This window comes from Macadamia integrifolia, unplaced genomic scaffold (assembly GCF_013358625.1).
Source record: "Macadamia integrifolia cultivar HAES 741 unplaced genomic scaffold, SCU_Mint_v3 scaffold553, whole genome shotgun sequence".
Taxonomy (NCBI): Eukaryota; Viridiplantae; Streptophyta; class Magnoliopsida; order Proteales; family Proteaceae; genus Macadamia; species Macadamia integrifolia.
This window is the reverse complement of record NW_024870482.1, coordinates 560,063-577,180: the sequence shown is the minus strand read 5'-3', so window position 1 is coordinate 577,180 and position 17,118 is coordinate 560,063. Positions and strand designations below refer to the sequence as shown.

Here is a 17,118-nt window from a genome sequence, read left to right as displayed (position 1 = left end):
TAAACCCGTAAGTGCAATACTCACATGTCAAATTTCAACCCAATCAGAGTTTATTGAGTGGCAAAACAAAGCTTCTAAATCCAAGACAATGAGAAAATGCACAAAATCATTAGGCATAGATATAAATAAGGATGTATGCAAACACACGGAATGATAATTGATTAACTAAGACACTAAAAAATGACATGCGACTATAGACCATGTTCTCTACCCAACAATCAGTACTCCCACATCAACTGTCCATATGACTCAAAATGCCCTTCCAAGGGGGCTATTGTAAAAGAAAACCCCTCAATAGGGTAATTGTAAAGGAAAACCGTCAATAGGGTAACTTGAAAGTGAGAAATACCACAGCACTGGCCTAGCATATTTTCCATGCCTATGGGTTCTTCTTCACAAGCTCTTTAGATGATCAGATACTACGAGCCTATCCTACATTTGGAAACTCCATTGAACATTAGAAAATCAACCAAATTAGAGTCTGGCTCCCAGACCATCCTAGTTCTGTTACCATTTGGTACCCCACATAGAATAAAGCTGCTTACGAGGGAAAATAAGGAAATTCTTCTCATACAAGAGGAATATCTCCAATGATGCCTCCAGTTTCAAAGGGTAAGGAACAATACCTTAATTTCCCAGTTCGGAACAGTCACCACTCTCAGTTAGTGCTCGAGTAATGTCATGTCAGCTCAGAGGGCCAGCCGTCTCCTGGAACAAAGGTGTTAACATGCAGAGATAAACTCTACTATACTTTGATACCAAGTCCAACCTGATGTATTATTCCACCCAAAAAAAAAAAGGTTGGGGTGGAGGGGGGGGGGGGGGGGGGGAGGATCTACCTTATGTAACCCAACCACATCAGATTTCAGAAACTACCACAACTCCTTGAGCCTATCTAGTGCAAGAAACCATGTTCTTCTGACATGATAACTTAAAACATTTTTCCACGAGTAACATGTTTCAATTTTTTTAAGGACTCAGAATTTAATTTAAATTCCAGAAACTACAAAGTTGTAATTATAATCATTTCTGAATGGACATTACTCTAGCAATGATGGCCTAACCAGTTATCTTGTGTAGTTGACTGTAATGCTTAGCAAATTCCATGCCGCTGTCACTGAACTCCTGAAATTCTGTCATCAGTTTCACTTGTGATGAGCCTCTGCATCAACTGCAACTTTTAAGATTTTCTTCTTCTTCTGCTGGTATTTGGCATATGAATACCATATGCCACCAGCCGTGTTGATGACTAATCCAGTTACATTTAGGGCATGGACTGGTACACCACCAAGCAATATAAACCCAAAGGTCTGGTCAGGAAAGAACAGAAATGTTATTGTTCCACACAAATGGTTCATTTTATCAAAAGGAAGGACAACACTCATTGATATGTACCCACCGTTGATCCCACGCCTTTAAGTACTCCGACAATGGTTGTAGTGAGAGCTGAGTTGACTATGGTGCACCAGAACATGGTGAAGTTGAGAACAATACCCATCACCAACGAAAGAATAGCAATAACTAAAAATGACGAAGAATTAGCCTGCTGATTAAAAGAATATCTTTAACGTTAGAATGATTTTAAAACAAAAAAGCAGAGATATAATAATAAACAACAATAATCATAACCTTATCCCAACTAAATGGAGTCGGCCACATGGATTCAATATGTTCTAGAAAGGTAATAGAAATAAGAACAAATATAAGTGATAAAAAGGGAAGTAAAAAGTTGGTAAAAGGAGGTAAAAGACGAAATCAAAGCACTAGTCAAAGCAACATCGCAGGAACATCCCCTACAAGGGTCGGCTACACGGGTCCTTGTCCTCCACATAACTCTATCCGCTATCATACTAGATTCGAGCCCTACCATTTGCACATCTTTTCTTACAACTTCGTCAATAGTCATTTTAGGCTTGCCCCTACCTCTTCTGGTTCCCTCTAATCGAATCTAGTTGCTCTTCCGTACTGGGGCATGGGTCTCCATTGAACACGACCATACCACCTTAACCAACTCTCGCAGAGCTTGTCTTGGATCAGCAACCTCCAATTCATTTCTAATACAATCATTCTTTAATCTATCTCTCTTGGTTTTGCTGCACATCTCTCTCAACATCCTCACATCCGCTACTCCTAGTTTCTTCAAAATACTCTTGACTACCCAATACTCCGCCCCTTACTCTATAATCTTGCAGTGCTCTAAGGTCATTGAGATTGACATAGTTAGAACTTTATCCCACTGTGACTTTAACCAAAATTTCTCACCTCAGTTATAGCAAGTTACGATTGTAAAAGACTTTCTTTTTCTGAATTGCCGTTTTATGTAATACTCTTTTTACTTTTCTGCTTTCTTCTTCTTTAAAATCATTCTGACTAGATTTCTCTATGTTGCAGTTTGATTTTATAAAATCTTATTACTTCCTGCTTTCTTTTCATATGAATGAACCATAAGCTTCCCCTTAAACAAACATAGTTGTAATCATCTTATGACCAAAGAGTGTCCATACTGCTGATCCTCCCACTGTAACAACTAATGCATTTCCTTCAACTATGGAAAGGAAAGCTGCTATCCTTTGTTGGCCGGTTAGAGCTGATCAGATCTATCCTCCAAGCCTCTTACATCTACTGGTCTAGAATTTTTGGATTGCCTAAATCCATAATCTCTAAGCTGGAATCCATTTTTGCCTCATTCCTCTGGAAAGGTTGTGAGTCCTCTAGATTTCTCCGCCCGCTCAGTTGGGCTGCTATTTGTCTTCCCAGAAAGGAAGGAGGCTTGGGTTTGAGGCGCATTAAAGATGTCAATTCTACAAGAATCCTGAAGCTCATTTGGAAAATTGTTGCCAAGAAAAAGAGCATTTGGGTCGATTGGGTTTACTCTAATCTCCTCAAGGCCAACTCCTTCTGGACGGTGAAAATCCCCTCGGACGCCTCTTGGGTTTGGCGTAAGATCATGTCCTTCAAAGATTTGGCTTCCAGAGCTATCTCCTACCGCATTGGGGATGGATCCACCACATTTCTCTGGCTTAATCCATGGCACCCAATGGGGACTCTCTCTCTTGCTATCAGTGCCCGGTCCATCTATAGTTCTGGGCTCCTAAAGCAAGCCATGGTCTCTTCCATTATTTCGTCTGGTGCTTGGGACCCTCCTCCCCCTGGATCAGATCAGTTTGCAGATGCCTGGAACTCTCTACCCGCCCTCTCCTTCGCCGGCCAAGGAAGGAAGGACACTATTGTTTGGAACCATTCCCAGAATGGCTGTTTTAGTGCCAAGGCTGCTTGGGACTCTATCAGACTTCATGGCCTCTACACCCCCTGGCACAAACTTTTCTGATTCAAGCATCATATCCCTATGCAAAGCTTCATGGCTTGGAGGGTCTTCATGAGATGCCTCCCTATGCAAACCTTTCTATTACAACGAAGAATCCATGTCGCGCGTCTGCTACCTTTATGGATCCGTCCCTGCAGATATTGACCATCTCTTTTTCGACTGCCGAAAAATGGTTCTCTCCAAATGTTGGCTGGTTAGTAGAAGAATCCTTCCGTTCCATAGGGAGTGGATTTGGATGGATATGACTTTCCAAGGGAAGACCATTTGCGACCTCGTGGCCAAGCTCTCCTTTTGTGCAGCCATCAACCAAATTTGGATGGAGAGAAATCATAGGAAATGGAACTCCAGCCCCCGTCTGCTTGGAAAGATTTGGAGCTCCATCTTTTTTTATGTAAAAGCTAAGATTTTGAAAGTCCCTTTATCTTGTCCCCCCTCTCCTAGAAATTGTCACATTGTTTCTTCCTGGGACCTCCCTCGATCTGTGATCAGGAACCTAGATCTCCCCTAAAGTCTAGGGCCTTTGTTTTCCTTCCCCCTCCCCACCCCCCCTGGGGGGCTATATTTATTTCTCCCCTCTTGGTAATGAATTTATTTATTCACCTAAAAAAAAAAAAACAACTAATGCAGTATCAGCAATTCTATGAACTCACTTCTAGAAGCGAGGGCAGGCTGGGTTGTTTGGTATTCTAAACCATGTACATGCATTAAGTTCCCATGAATATTCTCATTCTATCTTCTACGGTCTGTGGGAAAGAAGCCATGAACTGTTAAAATTAACTCCCCAGGGGACAAGTTTCAAGTCATCTCCACATCGGATGAGGGAGATAACGTTGTTTTCCCGCTAACACATAGAATATGGTCGAACTGCATGGTTTAACCAAGGAAGAATTTTAAACTCGGGTTTCTAATTGTTTAATGCTCTTTTAGGGCTTCCAAACAGAATTGAATCAGTCAATAATTGACGAAAACGATCGAAGATAGAAGACGAGAGAAGAGAAGGCTTATATACTAGAAGTTTGATCAATTGAAGCATCTGCATCTCTGAGAATTTCAGAAAGAGCATTATTTCTCCATCTATTGATTTCTCCGCCTATTGTTGCTAGACAGTGAATCGAGGAAGGAAAAGAGGTGCAGGAAGTTCTTCTCCACCAAGTTACTTCAAGGGAGGTAACTGTATATGCATATCCATTTTCTATTGATCTAGGATATATTGTCGTTGATTCCTAGTCTATTGAATCTATTGAGGGTTGGGTTTGCTATACTTACATTGATTACATTGTAATCACCATTCTAGTGGGTGCTCGTTGTTGGGTTGTAGCCCTTTGTCACTTGTGAGTGCAAGAGCTTTTGAAAAATGGGTTGGTGTTCGTAAAAAAAATTCCAGCAAGCTAATAAACCATGAAAACTTGATAGAAAACCAATAAAAACCAATCTAACGTTTGAAGCTTCATCCGAATAGCATATTCAAGCATCATATGATGTAACACATTCCTCAAAGGCAACCAATAGCCACACTCCCAATCATTCCAGACCAAAGAACCAATAAACAGAGAAGCTGGCGATACCAGGCAGCAAGGAGAGAGATTGTGGTTGTGTTCCAACACCACACCAGATCACGAACCAAGGGTTGGAGGGGTCAAAGAGGACCCCTGGGCGATTCTTTTGAGCCCAGCCACAGCCCTAACCAATGTCCGAGGAGAGAGAGAGAGAGCGGGAGTCAAACCTAAGGCTGGTGGTAATGCCTAGGTGAGCTCCTCTTCTCTTTGTGAGGTTCAAGCAGCCTTTGTAGCCCTCAACTCTCCCTCCAATAGCCTTCAACTCCTACTAGAACTCCATTAGATTTATTGTTGAATTTTTTTACATAGTATGTTGTATGCCTCTATTGGACCCCTTCATTTTTCTAAGGTTCCATCCAAGAGAGACTCTAAGAATGGGAAGGAGATTATTAGTCCACTCTCAAACCCCTTTATGGCTCTGATACCAAGTTTGAAATCAAAGAGATTAGGGTTAGAGATGAGGAAAAGAAGAGAAGAGATGAGATGAACGAAGAAGAAGAAGAGGAGTTGACAGGAGAAATAGAATGAAGAGTGCAAATTGTGGGAGAGCATTTTGCTCTTCCCACCAATATTAGGTTCAAGCTAATAACTAAGGGAAATTACCTAGTCCTCCCTAGTCCCTACAGAGGTAAAAGAGTAAAAAAAAAAGGAAAATACAACTTAATATAAAGACAGTTCCTAAAATATCCCTATTAGATAAAACTCCAACACCCAGAGAAGTGCATTTTCTTGGCTCTTGAGTAATTCTCCAATTTCTTACTCTCAATTGTTGTTGGTTCTGTGACAGGATTCTACCCATTCTTCACTGAAAGTCAGACATCCTGGCCTAAGGCTTTCAGAAAAGTCTCCAACTAGATACGCCAGAATGCATAGTTAGTGTCATTAAACATAAGACCTCTTGTTGGAGTGATATTCACTTGAAGCCATGGCTCTATAACCTGATCTGATCTACCCTTGGCAGTTAAGCTCTGTACTTAGAGAACCTGGTGGCTCTAATACCACTCATAGTTGTCACAGCGTCTGGGCAACCCAAGGCATTGGAGAGGGTCCAAAATCAAAGGGACACTAATAAAGCGACCAAGGCGCCTGGACGCCATTATATTACCAATTGACATTCATAGTATGTCACTAAGAGGGAGATGAATCATTTCCTTAAATTTTTTTCACTACAGCAATTCATTGAAAATCTAGCGTGCACTCATATAGATTGGTTGGCGCTGACTGTTTTGACCAATCTTTCATATAGTCGTATACACACCATACATATCAACTATGTACACATGTAGCAAAGTTTACCCAATGTCCACACCCATCCTACAACAAACACTCCAAAATATCCAAACCACAACACATAATTTTACATAGCTTGGCAAGATGCCTACATCCATGAAGCAATACCTAATAAATGTTCTCTATATGCTAATGCAGGAGTAGATCACAAAACAATACAAATAGAAGCATGAAACAAAGAAATAAGATCATCAAATAAACCCCTAAGGATACAGTACCCATATAGGAGCAAAACCAGCCCAAAATCCAACCAGATAGGAGAGAGAAAGACCTGCTATGGAGCTGGAGAGAGAGAGGTGCGGCTAGAACTGTAAGAGTCCGATTAAGTTGCACTCTTGGGCGTAGATAGTCCCTAAGGAGGATACAAAAACCCCCAAAGTTGAGAGGATTCTAATGGCTGGTTGCGAAGTTACAAGCTTTCCTGATTTTCTGACCTAGGAGAGAGAAAACTTCAATATTCTTCAGAACTGCTGGTCGACGTCATATGGTCTTCAAGAGAGGATCGATTGATCTCCTAAAAGTGTAGAACCAGTCCCCAAAAGGATCTGCATGCTAGATCTCAGACTTGGGCAGTAATGAGGGTCAATTGGCTTCAAGAACATGAACTCTTTGGCTGATCGATTCTGGTTTTTAATGCTTGGACAAATCTAAACTTCTTTAATACTCACAGCAACAGTAAACATAAACAGAAACAATTAAGAATGAAAATAGAAAGATTAAACAAAGAAAAAACAAGGAAAAATGGGGGAGGAGTGGCTGTCTCGGCCAGGGCTTCTCACCCATAACTATTTCAGTTGTTTTAACATAATAACTGCAATTTTCTTTATTCAAATCTGTGCAATAACAGTACATATGCATCTCTATTTATAGAGGGGAAGTTTACAATCATAATATGACTAGGAGCTAGTTTCCAAAGAGGACTAGACACTCCTATTACAACTAGGAATTCAAAATAGGACTAGGACTTGACTTTATGACTCCAACATGGAGTAGGACTAACTAACTAATAGTCCATATAGGACTTTACAACCAACTAATGGCCTAATGGGTCTTTATTGAATTAAATAGCAACTAATTAAACTAAGGACTTAAATCCCGTTTTCCTACCTTCTACCCATATTTTAGGTCCATTAAAGTGGCCTATTTCAAAGAAAAACCATGGGATCAAAGGCCCAACCCATATATAACATAACCCAAGGTTTATTTGTAATAAAATAAGCCCAAATAACTTATCTACATCATATACTCGATACTCTATACTAATTCGATCACTACAATGATCAGCAGCACCAACCCCTTTTACAAAAGCTCTTGCACCCACAAGAGACAAAGGGCTACAACCAACAACCAATCTAGCACACACTAAAATGGCGACTACAGTATAATCAATGATAGTACAGCAAGCCCAACCTTCAATACATTCAATAGATGAGGAATCCACAACAATTTATCTTGATCAATTGAAAATGGATATGCACATATGGTTACCTCCCTTAAATAACTTTAATTGAGAAGAACTTGCAATCATATTTTAAAGTATCGGTACGTATCGTACCGTATCAGCCCTTACTGATACAATACATGAAATTTTAAAATCCTTTTGTATCGATATGTATCCTACGATACATACCGGTACACACCGATATGATACGATATGTACCGATACTTTATGAAAATTTAAAAATTGAGGTGAAATGTACGTTTTGGTATGTATCGATACGTATTGGTTGTATCGATACGGTACGACACACCGATATGGTGCGCTACGGTCATATAATGGCCATGATGGATCATTTTTCAGAAAAACACGATTTTTTTTAGGGGTTTTTGTTCCAAAGTTGCTGCCAGCCATTTTTCTCTCTAACTAAAGTGGAAATCAAGGTTGGGAACAAGGATTTCACATTTATGAGACAACCACAAACCTTGTATTCTTAGTGCGACACTCTCAATTTAGTGTTTATGTATAATACATGTTATATATAGCTTTTTTTTAACTATTTTTTTATGCAAAAGTGTTTCTTATCCATTTGTGTGTATCTTTAGCGTATCTTAGCATATCTCCAATACGATACGAAACCCTCTGATACGGATCTTAATTTTGGCCGACCGATACTTTAATCCTTGCTTGCAATAACTTGTTGTTCTTCCTCAATTCCCCGTCTATCAGCAATTGATGGTGAAATCATGCTCATACTAAACTTCTCAAAGATGTAGATGCTTCAATCGATCAATCTTCAAGCACATAAGCCTTCTCTCCTCTCCTTCTCTATCTCCAGTCATTTTCATCCATCAATGACTAATTCAATTCTACTTCAAAGACCAAAAAGAGCATAAATAGCAAGAAACCCGAATTTCCAAATTCGTCCTAAGTTGAACCACCCAGTTCGATCATCTTTTGTGCGTTGTCGGTAAAACAGTCGTATCTCCCTCATCCGATGTCAAAATGATTTGAGACTTGCACCACCTGAAAGAGAACTCCAAGATCTGCATCCTTCATGTTTTCAGATACTCCAGAATCTTCCATTAAGCCCCCCTTGAAACGCCCTTGAAGGCACACCATATGCAAAGAAATAATTTTGGGCACAGCTCTAGGACAGACATTCGAAACGATTTTTCCCTCATCTGAACTCCAATTGAGACTAGACTTGAGCTATTTGAATCACCATTCAATGGGTCAAAGTCTTTTAGTTTTACACATTTGCGCAGGAGCACAGTACAATGCCAAAAAATCAACCTGAAGTCAAATGTACATGCACTGCCAGTTACCAGAAAACAGTGTGAACCATGCATGTAGTCATACATTGTCTAACTCCAAATGACTCGATTCTAGTGCCATTTGAAATATCCTGGTAAATAATCCAACTTTCATATTTTAACTTTCGTCAAAAAGTCAATGCATCACCTTCAAGAATCTGCTCGAAAAAGTCCAGCCGCAAAACCATTCTGCCCTTAAATGGCCTGGGCAGTGCTGCTACCACATGCTGCAGCCAGCATTTGGCAGAAATTCTGATATCTCTCGTCTTGAATCCGATTGACATGATTCTTGAACCGATGGAATGATAACTCCAAAGGCTACAACTCTCGTGATGAGACCTTCAACACAAGATTACTGTAGCTTGTCCGAAATGTGCATCAAATCTGATGAAGACAATCTGCCATGTCAGCACACAGATTTGAGAGTGTGTTTGTGACGTACATCAAAGCATGAAGAAAAGGAAAAATCTTGTCCACGAGTTATTGGGTCCATATATTCCTATTTTAATTTCTGATTTAGTTTAGTTTTAGTAAGTTTCTATTTTCTGTTTTGTCTTGGACAGCAAGCCATCGATGGAGACTTGAAGAAGACTTTCTTTGTCCAAAGACTTGTTTGATTTTTATTTTATTTCCTTTTGTTAAAAGTTTGTATGTCTTTACTTAGGACAAACAACTTAGTTTCCAGTTTCTTAGTTTCCAGTTTTAGGAGTTCCCAAAAGTCTTTATTTCTTTTTTTGTTCGGATTCTTCTTATACAAGGAAGATCACTTTGAAAAAAAAATTCTTAGTTTCCTTTTCAGTTTGTTTCTATTTTATTTTTCTCTTGAGAGGCAAGCATTGCTTCCTATATAATGTACTTGACCCATAAAGGTCCTAGGTGATTTAATGATGAAAGAAAGTTTGCTTTGCGCATCCCCATTGTCCTGAGAGAGTCAAAATACGGAGAGGCCGTGGGTGAGAGACTCATCCATATCTCCTCTTCCCCTCTCTTCCTCCCTTTTCTAAGTTCCAATCAAAGGCTACCATTACTGCTGGAGATTCTCAGAAGCAGCTGCAAAGATTTCTCAAGGAAGCAATGCCTTTGCTTTCTTGAAGATAATTCTTCAAATTTTTTTGAAACTAGGATCTTCAAAGTTGTCTGCTAAAAAGCCTGCTAATTACAGAAATAACGAAATTTTTTCATAAGAAAAATCTTCATCCCAATTCATCTATTTGAGGAGATTGAAACTGAGATTTTTCAGAAACTTAAGATGTGCTGTTTGCTCAACCACCTTATCTGCCAACTACCCCCACATGTCGTCGAAAATGACCCTTCTTTTCTTAGAAGGTGTGATTTCCATAAACCATTCAAATCTTCATAAATATCTGAGGGGAGTCCTAGATTATAAAAATATTTTCTATCAGTTTCTTTCTGAAACTGAGGTTGAACTGCTGGAATAGGAGCTTGTCTAGCCACTGATGCATATGAATCTTTGTAGCCTGGTCTAGCCATTGGTCTGATGAGATTCGGTGTGATCCATTCCATACCAAATGCTGATCTGCTAGGGCCTGGTCTAGCCTCTGCAGCATACGCATAGGAATTTGGTCTAACTCCTTTAGAATTCTGACCTCTTTCCATCTTCCTTGTCTAGGAAGGTCTTCAGATAATATTCTACACTGAAAGAAACGATTTCTTTGAACATTATGACTTTGTAACAAAACTTGTTTTTCATAATATTTTCCCACCAATCAATTTTAGTTTCATCTGATATATCAATTTGGCCAGTTTTCCAATTAAGAATGTATCAGTGTTCAAAATTCCTTCTATATTCAATTAATTCAATTGAATTTATATAATTCTGTATTTGTGGTAAGACAACCGTTCTTCAGCCATCAAACAAAATTTTACAAGTATAATTTTTTGTAATTTCTTCATATTTTAAACTCAATTTTTCCTAATTTGAGAAATATTTCTATTCTCCAATTTATAGGATTTTCTATCCCATAAGTTAATCTATTATTTTCTGTAAATATTTGTGGATGCAATGAAGTAGATATTTTCCACATTTGGTATGGTTGACAAAACTTAATAGGAGATAGTCTCTCGGCTAGAGACGAATAAATATGCATCCATATTTTTGTTCTAGTGGATCCTAACTTTGTTGGAACAAATTTTATTACTGCTAGTAATTGGTATAATTGGCCAGCATAATTCCTATCTATTTCTAATAATGATACAATTCCAAGTTCTACTGCTTGGATATTAAAGTTATTTGAATACATCCTAATTGACGGATTTAATCCATCTCAAAATATCGACCAATCATACCTTTCTAGTAGATCGATGATAGGTAAATACATTGCTATAATAAATATATTATTTCTAACTTCTCTGGAAATTGAGTTGCCCTTAAAAGAGCAGTGTCTCTATTATCTTCTTCCTCTTCATTTTCTTTTTCTTCATTCTCTTCTTCTGTTAATACTGGAATTATAATAGTATTAGAGATTTTATTCTCATGCTTTCTAGCAATGGTATATGTACCAACTCACTTTCTAGAGTTAGTGCTATTGACTTGTACTGAATATGCATTGGTAAATAATTTTTAAGAAAATCATTTCCAAGAATAAAATAATCCTGCATATTAGGAAAGCATAAAATTTTTGGGATAATAAATTGCCTTTCATTAAACCAAATAGCTATGTTCTTAGCTTTATAATAATTTAAAGTTTCCTCATTATTAATTCCTTTTATTTTACTAGGCTTTTCTAACTTCACCCACTTTTCTAAAGGTAAAGCATCCATCTACAAGCACAAGTAGTAGCACCTGTATCAATAAGGAAACATAGGTTATATAGCTTATTACCTGTAAAATTAAACATACCTAAGATATAAGTATACATTGTAATTTTCTCTTAACATTTTCTTATATCAGATTTATTGAAAGTTGCTTGTGGCAAATTAGAAATTTGCACAATTGCTGCTGATGAATATTTTTTAGATTCACTAGCCTTAATTTTTTCATTTTGTCAATCTTGTTTCTCAAGATTTTTATCAGAATTTAACTTTGATGCTGACTCATCAAGGATAAATCTTGAATTAGACCTTGATGTTGACTCATCAAGACTAAATCTTGGGAAAGAGCTTGTCCAATTATTCTGATTGAATGATTCACCATCAAGTAAAGAAAAACTTTTTCTAAACTAAAGATTTTTTTTTCCTGAAGCCATAACTTCTATTGGCTTATGAAGTTCCTCATTGTCTTGAGTGAACTCACTCATGAACCATTTTGTTGGGATTGGCAAATCTTTAGGATTAATCAATATTGGTTGCATTGCAGTATCAAAACTACGTGGTTCATACAACTCAACAAATCCTTTTTCTAAGGATTTATGTTTGATTGATGTCTATGTTGTTTTAGTTAGCTCATGGATTGTCTTCCAATGAACTGCAACATCAAAAGAATCAGACTGTAGATTTAAATCCTTTGTCATAATTTTGATTCTACCAACCTGATCTATGTTGGGATCATCAATTGAAACAAAATAATTTGGTCTAATGCTAAAACAAACTACACCATGCACTACATTGGATTCTATTCCACCAATTAGTGCTTTAACTGGGTCTTTCTTGAAGTGCTTGTCTAATGCAACAGCTAATATTGGACTGTCAATGTCCTGTCTAAACAAAGCAGTCAATGTGACTTATATTAGTCACAACAGACCCTGCGACTCACCAAATCTGGGTTTTCTCCTAGTAATTTCAAGTTCTCAGATCTGCATATCCAACCATTGGTTGGGACTGATATTTGGAAGGATGAATCTACCTTCCACACCTCCCCTTCAATACTGATTTGGTGTACATCAGATGGCTGAGTTTCTAATTTCTGAGTTTAGTTTCTATTTTCATGACACTGATATCTCAGCATCTAACCATTACTTTGATCTGAAATTTTTAGGTGCTATTTACATTCACAAATGTGAAGCCCAAACTCAATAAGAATATAAGGCCCATCCAACGTGTGTAGCTATTTTTTCTAACATTGTATGGTTTTCTGGGTGTTTGGCTTTGTTCCAGGCCTATGGTAGTATTGCTACTGCTGCTGTTTGCTACTCTTTGGGGCTGGTGTTATTCAATACTCTTGCTAGGTGCTGTTAGGAATTATGAGGATTATTTTAACCTATGGCTACCTACTGTTTGGGTGTTATTCATAAACTGTAAGGCTGAAACCAGTTATTTTTGTGACCCTTTCTGGCATTAGGTTAACAGTGACCTAGCCTTACATTAGTTTTCCAACCAAATTGTCCAACTACCACTGCAGTTGCCAACAATGACAACATACATGATAGGATTACAACTATGACGACTATAACCATGTCTGCTCTTTCTGGTTTTTCCGTTCTTCTTTTGGTTGCAGTTTGGGATTGGGAGAGATTAGGAGAGAGGGAATTGAAAGGTGTTGGCATATGTCTGAGAAGAGCAGCGAGGCTAACATGATTGAGCAGCACAGCTGACAGTGACACCTTGACAACTATGGCCATGGCTTAGTTTAATGGAGTTCTCCAGAAATATCTATTTCCAGCAAGTAAGAAAAGCTACATTTTTTTGCCTTCCTGTTTGAAGAATAGAATGCAGGTAACAAGGGAGAAAAGTGAGAAGATGTATAGTTGTAACCCAAAGTGGTTATAACCAAACACCCCAATTACAGAAAGACTAGTGTTCAATGGGACTTATTAATGTGCCATGATCCAAGCATTCCCCGGCCATGGCATGGGCCATTTGGCTGACCCCATCAGAGCCTACAACTTTCAGATGGACTTTAGATAGGACTCCACCATGAGGATGAGCTCATAATGATTTTTGAGACGGATTCGTCCATTGTAAGCATGTGATCTTCTGGAGACTCTAAACTTTATCTGACATCACTGGTCCAGTGATCCCTGCATCCTGCAATTGCAACATGTGAATTGGAAAAAAATTGGAGCTTCTAGAGTTTTCCCATTGATAGCAATGCTGCTTTCCCCCTGAATGAATGAGCAGGAATTTTTCCGAAATTTTGTTCAGTTTTTCCATGCAATTGCTTCAACTTTCCAGAAATAAACAAGAAACAACTTAAAATGAGAACATATACAATGAATTTCGTTTTTTATCCAATTGCAGAAAGATGTCCCAGGAAATCTTACTGGGTGCAAACTGTCATGTTCCTATCGAAGCAGCCCAAGCATACCAGGAAAGTTAACCCATGAAAACTCCCATCAACTATGAGTAAAGGTCCAAGAGCAGGCTAAATTAAGACCTGAAGTGGAACGAAAGGAAACAATAGCTTCCCATCAAAATGAAAGTTCTCTATTGATAGAACAAAATCTTAGTGATAAAAAGGAATCTCTGATATGATAACATGCAATCTATTCATAACCGCTGATCAGATCTGTTTGACTCGTAAAATAGGCTCAAGACAACCCCAGAAACATTGTTTACCATGGAAACTCCAATTTTCCATGGACATATCTAGAATTATTTTCTCAGTTAACATGAATTTAAGGGAGGAATCAATATATATTGCTGAGAAACTCATAAATACTATCAACCACTACAAAATCACTACAAAAAGTCGATAGGCACTGGGATTACATATACATGGAAAATGGAAAGAAGCCTACATAGCACAACAATAAGGTATGTGACACATGGACTTAAACTCAACAAGCAAATACTTCTAGATATGTACAAAACAATAAAATTCTGTAAGAAAAGTTATTAGGTGATTTCCCAGAAAATTTATAAAAACTTCCAGTCAGGACAATCCTTAAGTGAAATTAAAAATTTTAAATTACATATCGTCTTCATGCCAATATATATATATATATATATACATACACACACACACACACACACACACATATATACAAATAGGGAAAGAAGTTCAAGCAGTTCCAGTTCTGCTCACTTTTTGTACAGCTTACATTTATTTTTATTACAGTGTGCATACAACAGATTACTACATTTCATTGAGTGCAGGTCCAGAAAACCAGAATAGTGGTTGACTCCCACTGTCTTCGCTTTTTGGAGAAAAAATTTGTAATCCAGCACTTCTACCATTACCTTAACCCAGAGTTGTATCCAAATGCTTCATCCACTGCTACTACTATCTACACTGCTGAATTTGTTAGCGCCCAGAAGTTTCAGCATGTGTCTGACACATGGTAGCTAGAAAATGAAACCAAAAGAAACTCAGAAGTCTTTTTTTCTGATAATCCTTCCCAATCTACATCTCTTGATCAATGCCAACAGTCATTATTACCATTCAATTTGTCTACTTGAGGTTTCAAGAACATACGCTGTTTCAGGATTTGGGTGAGAAGGGGTCCCAACTTCCCAAAGCTGGAAGATTTATAGTATATAGCATAATAAAACTTAATCAGCACAAGGAAAATGGCTCCTGCTCTCTTGTAGCCACAGAAAAGGGCGAAGGAAAAAATCCCAAGACAAAAAGGCATTATCATAAAGAAAAAAGAACCCAACATCATCAAAATATACATAATCACTCAATTTGGCCAAGAAGGGAAAGATCGGAAGATTCTGACCTTCGCAAACAATAGTGTTAAAGAATTTGGAAACTCTCCAGTGGCAACGATAAGAAAAAGCAGAAACGGAAATGACAGAAAACCATTATAAAACATAATTTCAACTGATGAAAGTCCATCCTGTGCCCCAGATCTCTCCACCAGTACCAGATACATGGTCTACACATACAACCAAGCAATTTTATTGTGAGAACAATCATATATCTTATTTCTAAAAATGAACAAATTCTCAGAGCAAAAAATAAGTTTCTTAATCAGCATATGCAGATTTTAAATGCAAACCTTAATAATGAATTTACAAAACTGACCTGGAAAAAAACAGAAATAAGGGCCATACTATATCCAACTATGTCAAAAGAAAAATCTCCTATTGCTGCAATGATGACCCCAACTGCAGTAAGCATTACTGAAAGAGAGACCTAATAAGAGAGAGATGCAAGCATCAGTATACAATGAAACTACAATCAAAAATCGCTTCCGGAGTTGCATGTATTATTTCAGGATTTAAAACATTACTGGGTACCCAGATGAGAAAACCCAATGATTTTCAGTGGTTAATTCCATGCTAATACAATGAAATCAATACACTGTTATGTATAAGTAAAGATTCATATGATAAGAAGACCAGGGAATATCCACAACATTTCACAACTAAGAAAGTCAGAGAAAAAACCCCTCTCCATGTAAAAGGAAAAAAGATATACTAAGTTTTGGAATATTAAACTCACACAGTTGAGCCCATGACGCATACAATTGAGAAAAAAGTGTATAGGTAGGATGCAATGAAGGAAGCCCCGATGGTCATGGACTCATTTATAACTATTATTGATTCTTGGAAAGATGAGAACATCCCTTATGGAGGCATGGTGCACCTAAAAATAACACAGTATACAGCAAGCCATATAGTACCTAAAAGCCTGAAGCACATGGCCATACAGAGATTTTTTTCTCATTTTTTTTTTTTTTCCTGAATTTCTGAAGAAGAGGTTCGGACTTTCTGCAATAAAGCTTCAGTAGTAATAAGGAATTCACTAGTTTCTACACTCAATCCTTACCTCCCTAGTGTTGGATGGGGTAATGACTTGTGTCTAATATGACACCAACCCTCTTTATTTATTGTAATGGACAGAAAGTTCTAGAATAATACAAGGACCATTAAGCCCTTAAAGGACTTAGGGACATGTTTGAAATCTAACAACTTCCCTAAAACCCATTATTACAACACTCCCCCTCAAGCTGGTGCATAAATATCACATATGCCCAACTTGCAGATAATAGGATGAAACATCTCACTACTAAGACCTTTAGTAAATACCTCAACCAGTTGTTCACTACTAAGAACAAAAGGCACAGTGATAAGACCGATATCCAACTTCTCTTTGATTAAGTGTCGATCGATCTCCATATGCTTGGTTCGATTATGCTGGACAAGGTTGTAAGCAATGCAGATGGCAGATTTGCTGTCACAAAAGAGCTTCATAGGAAGGGTAGCAAGGACAGACATCCATGAAAAGACCATGAAGCAATAGGAGCTCACAAATGCCATGAGCCATGGAACAGAACTCTGCTTCAGCACTTAACAAGCAACAACAGCTTGCTTCTTACTCTGCCATGTAACAAGATTACCACCACC

General features: G+C 37.9%; 1 protein-coding gene across 2 annotated transcripts; it reads right to left on the bottom strand.

Annotated features, from left to right (window-relative positions):
• Window positions 1–896: 896 nt before the first annotated feature.
• On the bottom strand, window positions 897–15,946 carry LOC122069205 (UDP-galactose/UDP-glucose transporter 7-like). Of its 2 annotated transcripts, none has more exons than XM_042633164.1 (4): window positions 15,794–15,946; window positions 15,486–15,644; window positions 1,400–1,546; window positions 897–1,310 (listed from the first exon to the last, which is right to left on the bottom strand). In XM_042633164.1, exons 1-4 carry the CDS (start codon window positions 15,887–15,889, stop codon window positions 1,146–1,148), a joined length of 567 nt encoding a protein of 188 aa, XP_042489098.1. In that variant the 5' UTR covers window positions 15,890–15,946; the 3' UTR covers window positions 897–1,145. The 2 variants fall into 2 exon arrangements, with proteins under 2 accessions (XP_042489098.1, XP_042489099.1); XM_042633165.1 differs by having other exon boundaries at window positions 1,400–1,543.
• Between the last annotated feature and the right edge of the window lie 1,172 nt (window positions 15,947–17,118).